The following is a 12508-nucleotide window of genomic DNA, read 5'->3' as shown; positions in this document are numbered from 1 at the left end:
GCCACTCGGGAAACTCAGGTTAAAACAGTTGGAGCTTGATGTGTTTTTGTATTGTACTTATTCGATGCAATTGGCGGCTATCGCAATGTGTGGAAGTAAGTAATACAGTATTGGGAGGTTCATAATTTCTTGGTTTATGTCGCCAAGTTGGGAGGGAAGGGTTTTAATATAACAGGAACATCATTTCCCTCGTATTAAAATGGGCCTTCACCCGGGAGACTTTTTTCAAAAGGCGAAGGGAGTGGTGGCGCTTGTCAATGGCAGTTTACCCTACCGTTTCTATGTTATTTGTATTTTGCAGTCCCAGACTGACTGGGGTATCACCATGCTCTAAAGACCTTTAAATAGATAAATCCAAACATTCCTCGCATGATACAGTTATCACATTAAAAAGCGAGGAAGCATTTTATGGAACACCACAGCCACACTTTTTCAAAAAATCTTCAATTCGACTCGGGTAGCCCTGTTTCTTGAAATATCTCGATTACAGCTAAGCAAATAAACCATTTCTACTGACTCTAACAGTGATCGATGTCCGCAATGGTCGCCAAGAAATGAACACGCCTTGTTCTCCATAACGCTTCTTCAATTATGCCAAAGATAGATCCCTTGATCAAGAGTTGCCGATTTCACTCCCTCTTTTTCCATGCTAGGAGCCACGCATTGTAATCACAGCGCGCGACTAATTTACTAGATTAGACAAATATCATTCTTTTTCGATTCGGGAAGTGAGTACCGGTCTATTACTTAGAAAAATATTCAGCACATAATTACTCTGATTTTCCCTATGCTAATTCGATTTCATAATTCAATTTGAATGTTTACACAGGTGTAATGGTCCATTGACGAAATTATTTACTTGCCTTACGCTTTTTCCAAAGTTCAGCAATCGGCTAGTTTTATATTACTTAACGTTTTAGTGCATTAGTGCACCTATGTCTGTATAGTGCAAACGGGCTTATCTATAGAGGCCGTTCGGGAAAACCCGTTCACAAACTATTAAAGGCCATCGCTACTGAAATTTTTCGCGCACCATCCCCCAACCGAGACAGGCGTTTTTTGCATGAATTTTTTTAAAAAAAATAGGCTCATTGCCTTCTCCCTTTTTCTGGTGTTTGTATGTTTAGTGCCTTTCATAAACATTTTTAAGTGTCTCAAACATCGAACCCTCAAAACGAGGTCTTCGAACACCTATAAGAGTGAGGGCCTCTCCATATGAGCACAGTAACCGGGCTGGCTTGGTTACTATGACGAATTTTGTGGTCTGTTCATATGGCAAAATTTCACCGCGGTTGACCGGGATGAAATCCAAGAAACACAACCAAAATGGTGGAACATAAACTTGTATCGTTTGCGGCTGCGGTGGCTTTGTGGACTCTTGTACAACTTTACTAATAAAGCTAATTCGCAAACTCCTAAATACTGACAAAAATTATGCTATTTTTGCCGCTATGTTGCAAAAGCGAAGCTATTTTGTATAAATAGTTCCGTCCCGGTTACCCGGGCTGTAATGTTCATATGGGAAAATTTTCCTCTCGGTTACCGAGATCTCGGTAGCAAAAACTGAGATCTCGGTAACCGGGCCAGCCCGAATTCTCATATGAACACATCGTAATTTTTACGAAGGAAAGAGTGACGAGGCGAGATCTGGGAAACCGAAAAAGGTTAATGAAAAACTCTTAAAAGTGACAAAGAACATTTAAAAATGTACAAACGTTTCGGGCAGAGCCCTTCATCTGTGTAAAAAACCCATTGTGGCAAGTTGGCATACGCCATACAAAAATCCTAACGGTGAACGTGCGCTTACACGTAACGTGCGCGCGCGTGAAACACAGCTTTGAAATAGGAAAGTGTAAGTAAGAGCGTGCGTTACATGCGTTCGCATTAAAAGCAACGTACACTTTTAAATAAAACTAAAGTTAATAAAATAAGCCTCATCTCTTGATTCTTTCGACGGATGTTATCACCGCTGCATTGTTTGAGACCACAGATCATGATGTCATTAAGTGAATGGGAGGCAGAGTTGAAATGTTCGGCTACAGGAAAGCCAGGAGAATTGTTTCGAACGCTACGTAGGTGTTCACTGAAGCGTTCCCGCAGCCGCCTCCAGTCTCACCAATGTACAAGCAACCGCAGCGACAATATATGATGGAGTAGACCACATTCTCGGACTGGCAAGTGAAGCGGTCACGGATGGTATAAAGGCGCTTGGGACCTTGCAAGATGGTCTGAGATGAGATGTGGTGTGTCGGCACGTTAAGTAACGAGGATGACGGCAGGCAAACGTTCCGGCATCTGAGTCGCTCCTTTCGGCAGAGCGTACAAGATAATCCCGTAGGTTTCTGTCAAGCCGATACGACACCAGAGGGAGCTCAGGAAAAACTGTGAGTGTCGCAGGGTCGGACAACAACATTTCAAAGGTGTTGAGCAGGATACGTTTTGTACCAGTGTTGAACTGATTGTATGTCAAAACCAGTGGCACTCTACTTTCAGTGGAATCACGTTCGGCTGGTGGTGTTAACGCCTCGTTGCGTGACACGGTTGGTTGGTTGGTTGGTTGGGTTGGTTGGTTGGTGGTTGGTGGTTGGGAAACCGAGCCAGCCGTGAGAGTGGGAAAATGGAACACATTGCTGTGATATAATCAAGGGTCGCTTGGAATAATTTAGTTGTTAATTTTTCAACATTGTCTTACGGTGCATCAGCTAACAAACACTTAGCACGTGTAAACATGATGACAGTATATCATTGAACCCGACATGCGTTACAGGCTGAATCTTGTAACATAATTAAAACAATAACAGGTCGTGATACTGGTCGTATAGTTATTTCTGAGAGGTTTACGGATATATTCAGGAACCTTATACAATCAATGGTTTCATAGAAGCATTCATTTCAGGCTCAAGGGATGATTTATTATAGTTCATGAAATATTCTCTACAGTGATAAAGTATACGCTGCGGCCTAATGACCTTTGCAGAGTCTCAGTGATGAACTTAAATTTGTCGTATAATTTTTTTATAATATACTCTATCAACACATCCATCGCAGCATCAGACTGATTAACCGAATTAAAAACCTTCAAAAAAAATTAATATTTTACTATTGGAAGCAGATTTTTTGAAACAACAGTTGATTAAACTGCTTTTCCCTGACGTGTCAGTGTTTCGTTACCCTGACAATATGCAAATTAGTTGCAATTTCAGAGAAAATTCTCAGATTTTGGTGGCGTTTTTCAAAGCGCCCGCTGAAAAACTCAAACAAAGTTTTATATCTCGTGCAAGAACAATATTTCGACACTTCACAGCCATAAAACGGACTCGATTTGACTCCGGCCACATAACGAAAAGTCTTTTTGCAATTATAGACTAAAACTTGCTTTACAACGGCTATTGTCAAATCTCAATCAAAAGATATGTTTTTCGCAGTGACAGCTATCATCTGCAACCAAAAAACAGACAAATATAGAGTGCCAAAAGCTTCTTCTCTTAATATTAGTGTTTAATTCCCGAAGATATAGTCTCAGCTATTAACCCGAGGACGTTTTTGCAATGCTATTTTTTGCAAATTTATTTGGCCATTTTTTGGCCAGAGAGATCGCGAAATTCAATTTCTCAAATATTCCTTAAAGAAGGCCGTATTTAGGAAAATGGACCCCAAAACCTTTGAAAACTCATAAATACCTCTCTATAAACTCGAAACAAAGGAGAGTTAAATTTTGACCGTGGCCACACTTTGCTCGATATTTCTGTGCATTTGCTCTTAAGCAACACCTTGTGCAAACACGAAAGTACACTGGCTTTCTGCCTCGTATAACAACCTACCAAATACGATTTGCATTATCCCAATTGAAATTGTTTTCTTTTACGCGTGGAGCTTTCAAAATCTGTCAGGCTGGGGCCGGTAAGCCTCCAAAGACTGTAAATTGGCCCAGTTATGTCATTATTTTAATAGGAGTGGTCGCTAGTTCAAGTGTTCTTAGCAGAACACAAGGTCTAATTGATGTCTTACTTTTAGGCTTACGACTGCAACAGTGACTACAACATCCAGAATGTTGATCAAAACTTTCATTTGCGGATGATGTCTGAGAATCACTGACCTTAAGTTCGTTCACAGTCCTTTCAACTGTGTTGGTAGAGATTCCAGCCATTTCCGCCATGAACTGTTTTTGACACATATCAAAAGCATCGCTGTGGCGCATGCGTATCATATCATTGCTACAAGGCAATTCATCAGTTAGCTGTGACGCCAGGAGAGAGTCATACGTCACCAGAGCAGCCTGTTTGGCGTCCGAGCATTTCACTGTAACGAATGTGTCCCAGGCACTTTGCACATTAGGAATAACGTTAGGTGTGTTAATCGCGTGAACATAGAGTTGAACCAACACCGCCAAACCTAAATGGGGGTGAGCATGGGATTATTTGAAATGAAAAAACAGCAGTAGCGAGCTTTGCTAATCTCAAGGGACTACAACCCGAACTGGTGTATATAATGCGGTATACGAATAAATGAATTCAACTGTACGTACTTATTTAAGGACGTTCGCGTTAACTGTTTCTGCGTATCCTTACTGCGCACGCAAATTTGCATGTCACGTCATGCATGGGCGCGCGCTAAGTAATAAAATAAACAAAGGATAGGGCTCATGGCCGTTGCTATAGCTTTTCCTGGATTTAACGATCTTGGACTTACGGTGACCCCTATTTTTCTTTCCAGAAACATATTTTATTTACAATTATCTCCACGTTGTCCAAAAATTAACGAAAAAGCAATGTTCGAAGTTAAAATAATTTCAAGATTTCTGTCCACGGGACATCGCCATCCTACAACTGCAAGGGGCGTGAAACTGTGGTCGCTAAATGCGAATTTGTTCTTTAAGGAACCTCGCCAGTTGACTTAATTCACTCAATAGGTCCACTTAAAGGGGAACTCCGGGGTAAAATTGAAGGTATTTTGTATGTTTGTCCTCAGGTTCATGTCTCAATTTTTGATAACGTCATTCCCATATCGTTTCGTTCAAATGAAATATTGTACCTGAAAGACGACCGAAAATGCAAATAGAAATCCGCCATCTTGAAAATTGCCCGCTTGTTCAGAAAGCGGTCAGCGTATCATCGTGTGACGTAGAATCGTCAAACCCATGAGATGTAAATTGATAATTGCGCGTCTTCCAGTTGTGTACAACATTTTGCATCGGCAAAGTAGGAGCTTTTGCCTTTGTATCATCGCTAAAAATGGCCAATTTTGGGACGTATTCTGATAAAATCGATGAGGAACAAGCCTCCGAAAGTTTTTCGATCCGGCCGTACCACTTTGAACCGCGTGTGAGCTCTGATGAAGCGGATAGAACCCCGAAGACGTAGGCGACGAATGCATGGCAAACGATGAAGAAACAAATGTAAGACTGCGAAATTCAGACCGGTATGTTGTACGAGTTATCCGTTAATTGTAATTCCATAACAAACTAAGTGACAAATAAACTCAACTCTGCTGATAAATTGTGGTATTGGTCTTTGTTTCTTCCTTGTTGCCTTTTTAAATCAATGGATTGGATGCGAAAACGAAGCTTTCCTTCGGTTACTCGATCTACTTACTGCACGGCTTCATTGTGGCTTTATTTACACTTTCAAAAACAGCAAAAAGTTATAACGCAATCCTTGATAATAAACTTTACGTCTTAATTAACTCAATGTTTTGTGGGAATACGCGTGAAGACAACATAATTTGCTTCTGCTGCCACCAACGCTACGTTCGGTCGTCCTCTGTTTATAAATACATTCCTACTAGTAGAAAGTCACGAAGAATATAGAGCAATTGCAATGTTAATTGTTTTGGTAACGTAGGTGTACATGCAGCAATTGTCAGATTATGGGAAGGCATATGCTGCCAAGTAATTGAGCCTGTCAAAAATAAGCTTATCGAGGCTGTTACTAGCGGTGAATGTGGCAAAGAACCCAAATGCATCACCCTGCACCCTGGGTTTCATCCAGTGTGTATAAATAGATAGGTCCTTCAAACAGATTGGTATCAATACAAGCAGCAGTACAAAGATCCATCTGGTGGACCTGAAGATAAACTTTTTAGACAGTCGGGATTAAAGATGTCCATGAATTAAATATTATAAACAGAAAAATGCAGAAAACAAGTTTGTATCTTTCATGGAAATTATCAGTTATCCAGTGGTAGTGCTCTACATTACGCTGTTAGATTACTTTCTTTGGTTTTTGGTATCTCACAAACGATATCTAACGATTTGGGATTTTTTTTTTAGCCTTATTCCATAATTATGTGGACGAGTAGCTATAGTTTGTTCTGATAACATGAACTGACTAGGGTTTGGTCTTCTCCAAACTACACAAGACACAATAAAAATTCTGTTATGTTTTTACAAGCATTACTTATTCTTGGAAAGAGCTTGGGGTATTGCAACTAGTTAATGTTGAGCACTGATGACATTATTACTATTTTTTATCTGTTAAATCTTGAGCGGTGCTGTTCGATTGCATCTGCCTTTGCTGGGGCTGGCTCTGAGGCAATGTTCCTGGGTAGGTGAACAGGCACTGGCTGGGCAACTGCACCCCCTTGTTCTACACGCTTTATTACTGCAAAAAGCAAATCTGACAAATATTTGTAAGATTTTTTCTCATTGATTGGCTTTGCAACCCATCTTTTGTTGGCTTTCGGAAAGCAAAGTTTGTATCGTGCCTCACCAGCTTGCTCACCTGTCTTCACTACCGCTTGGCTGCGGCCTGTATTAGTATTGTTGTCAAGAGCAGCTAGTTGGGTCCTGGCAATCATTCCCCTGTATGAATAGTGTTCCCGTTTCGAGCAGTACTTGAGCATCATGGCATGGTAGACCTCTAACTTTCCAGTGTGACAAAAGTCAGTAAGCTTTGCCAAATCCTTCAGAAGTTTGGTATTCAAAGCCACTTCCTCTAAAGCCAAGTGGGCTGATGTGCCTGGCTTGAGCCAACAGATTTTCTTAGCCTCTGAGGATGAAATGTGCCTGTGACAACACCGATGAAAATGGGTGTTTCCTGACCACTTGTGCTTGTTGGAGACATGATCCAACACCGACTTCCACTTTTCACGTAAAAGCTGGACGTTACCATTGCAGGTTGCAGCAGACCACCAAAGATGATTTGAAATGGACTGTATCCAAGGTGACAATTCTTCGCATCCTCTTTGTTTGGCTTTGTTTGTGAGCTTCTTTACCACCCACTTGGAAAGGTGCCAAACATCATACTGGTGATTAATATGTGGGTAATCCTTGGCAATACAACTGTTGATTGACACATGGCGGTCAGTTGCAACCCTGTTGATCTTGACCCCTTTGCCCTCCAACAATTCAACACATCGGGTAAAACCCTCTTTCTCCATGGCATTGGATGACGACACTTCAGAGACTTGAACAACACTAAATGCTACGACATTTCCTTGCTCTTCGTCCATCAAAGTGTAAGTGCCATACTTGGCACAATGTCCAGGGCTATCACATCGGCCATCACCATCCAAATTGACAACCTCTGAACAAGTAAGTTTGTTAATCTGCCTATTTAATTCAGTTTCCCATGCCTCATTAACAACTGGAAACAAGTACTTCAATTGTGTGTCATAAAACACACTTTCACTAAAAAACTGAAGATTGATGCATGATGCAAGGCGGCTGATGCTTGAGAAGGTGCTTCCTGTAAAGAGGATGGCTGCTGCCAATAATAGGTTTCCCAGGGGCTTCCTTTTAATAACTGGTTGGGATTCCCACAGTTCTGTATGCCCATTATGGCAGATTAGCACAACTGATAGCATGCTCCCAGTTGTTTTCCTTTTTTGGTCAATGATCACGCCCCCACATTTTGGACACTTTTTCAGTAAATTGTTCAAACAGGAACCGAACACAAGGTATTTTTTTTCACTCTCTGGAGAGCCATCTTCAAATTCATATTCAGACAACACTATATCATCTTCGGATGACGGTTTTTCATCATCTGGTAATAGCCAGTGGGGATCTAAATCTTCATCATCATTGTTATCGTCATCATCATCATCATCATCATCATCATCATCATGTATATCCATTTTACCATCAACAAGGACATCATGCACTGGTGGTAAGGGGATTGTATCAAACTTGTTAATGTCATACGTTGGAAAAGTTACTGTGGGTGTATCAATGGGATTTGGGGGTGCTGCTATGGCATAATTATGGTCATGTGGAATCTTCCATGTGACAGCACTTGGATTTTGTGGGATATCATCCTCTGTATAAGTATGGGAGGACACGTCAATATTTGCAGTACCACACACACCATTATCATTGTCTATAGTGTTGCACGTCTCAGTTTGAACCTCCACACTTTTTAGGGTAATGGGATCAAAACAACACTGAATTCCCACATCATGCATTTCTGGGATTGTAGTATGCATTTCCAAATCAGTGCAGATTGAAGGTTCATTAGTCACTGGGTCATCTGAAGATACATTGTCCTCGATGTCTGCAGCAAGTAGTTCTGAAAGAGCCTAAAACAAAATTAAAGTGCGAATATACAAGGTAATTCTTTTCAATTTACTACAAATTGAATGCCTTGAATTTGCCTAACTTCATTTTGTCAATTCTTCCTGTTTTTGGAGTGACAACTCGGAAAAATAAACACAGCAAATTACCAATCATAGGTCATTTGTGAGGTCGGCTAACTCGCCATTATTTTCCACGTAAACCCAGCATAGTATATTTTAAAACTGGGCGGATGTACACCGAAATATGTCACCATGAAACCATTGTTCATACATCGGGTCACGCGATCCCCTCGGTTCAGAGCGTGTGCAAATATCGACATGTAAGTGGGAAAATTTATTTGATTCATAGTAAAAGAGAAGCAAACTGACAAACACTAACTTCTCGCTGCCTTCGTCGCTGAAGGCGATGTTCGCTTGATGACCGCGGCTTTTTCGCTTCGGGGCCGTAACTAAACAAGGATGGGATAGCATCATCCTTCAAGTCCCTCTTAGGTTTTTCCCCTATTAATTGTGCCCGGAAATCTATCTTGAAACAGCTTGGCATGAAATGATCGCTGCAGACGTAGCTGTTTTCAAGTGGTGGCATATTCTTCCGTCTGATTCTGTCGAGCCATGCCTTCGCGCGATCGTCTTGTGGGACCCTGTGGTAAGTCACCGTGTTCCCGTTTTTCTTTGTCTTCTTTGAATAATTATGGCAACCAGGCACACAACAGCTCACCATTTCACTTGAAACAATCAAAGTACAATCGAAGATACCGATACAACGACAGGAATTGTAATATTTTAAGTTGAAGAATGAAGAAGCGGCTAGGAGCAGATTTGATAAACCCCGCGGAAAATGACGATTCTACGTCACCACGTGCTGCTGACCACTGACCGCGGCTCAAATTTTCTCCAAAATGGCGGATTCCTATTTGCATTTTCGGTCGTCTTTCAGGTACAATATTTAATTTGAGTGAAACGATATGGGAATGATGTTATCAAAAATTGACTCATGGGACAGAGACCAAACATTCAAAATAACTTCAATTTTACCCCGGAGTTCCCCTTTAAACAATATTTGGCCGAGTGCATTTCACCTCCAAATACCAATTACTATATTTTTGGGCTTATAGACACTGTAGCCTTATTCGCTAACAAAGCCCGATTTGTTCTTCCGGGCATGTTCTCTCCAAAACGAAGTCTGTGACCCCCCATTTTTTTTTATTTTACATTTCTGACATAACTAACTCATCATCTTACAGGGGTAAAAGTCTCAGAAAAAAATCAATGTTGGAAAATTTTCCCGCGAACGTCCTTAAAGAACTTCCGGGCATGTTAAATAGGATTATAATTACCTCACGAACTAAGTGTCTTAATTATAACTAGTGTCGTATCAACTATGAATTATCAGCCATCAGATATAACTCAGAAAGAGGGAGAGTGTCATAGTGATTGTCCAAAAGCTAGGAAATCTAGCCGAAGAAGTTAAATATGTGAGGACTAGTGATTTTATTCAACTAAAATAGAGAGTCTGCTCCTTATGCCTTCTACTAACTTACACACGTGAACAGATTCAGGACCAAACAATGAAAATTAGAACAACAACAACAACAATAATAACAACAACAAGATGAATAGAAAAAGTAATACACATGCTATGACTAGCGTTGACGATATTGTATTTTAACTAGGCTTTTGAAGCAAAGAGAATTGACAGAGATAACGTCTGCGAGATTGAAGAACAGAAAGAGAAACGAAAAAGACATATATTCAAGTGGTATAAGTAGACTGCACAGAGAAACATCCATCTTACCCTCGCCAGTGACAAATTCTCCATCATTGAAGCTGTGTTTAGGAGAGAGAGTGGTCTTTATTAAGCTTTTGAACTCCTCTAAGCCGCTCAAAAATTTCGGATTAATCTCATCCTTTCTCTGGTTTATACTTTTCATTGTCTCAACATCAACTGTCGGAGAAGGTAGTGTGAACGCGTCAAATCCACTAAAAAATCGCAAAATGCTTTCAGCTACTTGCTCGTTATTACAACCAGCGGCTGTAGAATCTTCTTTAAAAACCTGAAAAAGAAAAAAGTGGAAAACGTTACTCTTAGTGACACAATATTTACAAGACTAAATAATGTTAAAAAAAAATGCAAAACACCAAATGTTTCGACACAATGCCATCTTAGTGCTATCTTGTCATCTTAGTGTCACTGCATACTGGGGTTTTCACGAACAAGTTTCTCGTTTCTGCTAGGTAGGAAAATGTCAAATGAATTCGTCTTTGCGATGACCTTTTTTAGGAAGAAATCCTTGACGTCCTTACAGTCAGATGGAATATCTTTCGTCACATCTCTCAGTAACCAAATGAAGTGAGGAAATGTTTTGTGAAAGAATTCCATGTCTTCCTGACGACCATGTCCTCCCGTGTTCGATCGTATCTGAATTCTCTGAGAGAGTTTTGTAATATATCTACAAATGGTTAGGGAATAGTTTTTTTTTAAAAGAATGGTTCTCAAAGTAAACTTCCTCGCCTTATCATATTCATTTCAGAAGCAAAGAAAGATGTAAAAGTGCAGTTTAACGGACATCTGAGAATTTGTTAAAATTCTAAGCATCAGCTCCGAAATGTCACGTTCTAACTGTTGGGCGTGAGACATGAAGAATCTAGCGATACAGTGCAGCAACGCCATATGGACGCCCAGTTAAAACGGAAGAAAAGGTCACTCTGGCTGAGATGCGGATAACCCACACTTTCCCCAGACCCATGTGACACGCTGTCATATATATTTATATTAACCTCGCTTAATTGACACTGGTTCTCTGCACACAGTCTTTAGGCGTCTGCATTTACAGGCGTTTATCGCGATCGAACCACAATGACCATTTTGCCAAGAAGAAGACGATGATAATGCATGAAATTATGTAAAATAGTACTCCAGTGTACCTCACTTAGCAAATAAACCTGATTCGTGTTAGTTCTACTACTTGTAAGTTCGTAGATTAGAGCTAAAATTTAGCACTCCAAGTCGAACAGAAAAAAGGGTGGGTTTGACTACCCTCAAGTATGTTTAGATATGAGTAATTGTTGGTGACAGGATTGCTGAAAGGATACTCCAGTCCTTCTTTATCACTTCTGGAAGGAACATCTTGGGAATTGTATATTAGCACAGAAGCCAACAGAACAGTCAAAGTGAATATCTGATGGTCATGAAACCCTTCACTCGCCGCGGAATCAATTCCTTCAGAATCCAGAAGCACCACTGTAAACTCCTGACCTTTGGAATCCTAGATTAAACACGAGAGGTCAAGAGACGTAACCCTTATATGGGACTTATCCCACTCTGCGCCCAGTTGTTCAAAGGGTGGATGACGCTCTCCGGCGGATAGATCTCTTTCCAGCGGATAAGTGTTCGCAAAACAAACCATGCGATCCACTGGATAGTGCTTTATCCGGTGGAGAGCGTTAACCACCCGTTGTAAAGTCGCGGACTGATGTTAATTTTTTGATTTAGATCACTTCCGGCTACAAAAATCTAAGAGGTTATACAAGTGACCAATCCTATGAGGCGAACTTGACTCACAGCCCAAGCCGCTTCACACGTAATCTCATCTTCCATGAAAACATATACGAGGCGCGAGAAGATGACTGATAAATAAAGCTAATAATATCTGAACACGCAAAAGTTACTGCGAGAAAGTTTGAATTATTTTCATTAAAAACGACAAAAGTTAAAATTAGAGAACCATGCCTGTAAAAATATGGTCGCCATGCAAACATCAAGATATTGTCCTTCTACACGTTAAATATGAGTCGCCAAATTTGGAATTCATTGCTTTTCTTTTTTTTTTTGTAATTAATAACTCTTCAAAGAATGTGAAGGCCTCAAAAGCCCCCCCCCCCCCCCCAACTACCCCTTTAATAGCGTTAATACAGTTCAAAGGAAAACAAATCATTTGTAATCATTTAAGCATTAAGTTTGGCACATAAAAAGCCGATATCTGAATCAAAGCCGTTA

The 12508-nt window shown here is 40.5% G+C and overlaps 1 protein-coding gene across 3 annotated transcripts in view; it reads right to left on the bottom strand.

The window, feature by feature from the left end:
- LOC138011854 (guanylate-binding protein 6-like) overlaps positions 1 to 12508 on the bottom strand; it is a 62876-nt gene that overhangs the window by 23897 nt on the left and 26471 nt on the right. For all 3 annotated transcript variants that reach the window (XM_068859081.1, XM_068859080.1, XM_068859079.1), the window contains 4 exons: positions 11605 to 11777; positions 10784 to 10961; positions 10307 to 10565; positions 4097 to 4392 (listed from right to left, as the gene is read on the bottom strand). In XM_068859081.1, coding sequence (XP_068715182.1) covers positions 4097 to 4392; positions 10307 to 10565; positions 10784 to 10961; positions 11605 to 11777 — 906 coding nt within the window. The remainder of the gene's footprint in view (positions 1 to 4096; positions 4393 to 10306; positions 10566 to 10783; positions 10962 to 11604; positions 11778 to 12508) is intronic.

The sequence above is a fragment of the Montipora foliosa genome, chromosome 7 (assembly GCF_036669935.1).
Source record: "Montipora foliosa isolate CH-2021 chromosome 7, ASM3666993v2, whole genome shotgun sequence".
Lineage (NCBI taxonomy): Eukaryota > Metazoa > Cnidaria > Anthozoa > Scleractinia > Acroporidae > Montipora > Montipora foliosa.
Note: the sequence above shows the minus strand (reverse complement) of the source record. Positions and strands in the feature narration are given on the sequence as shown.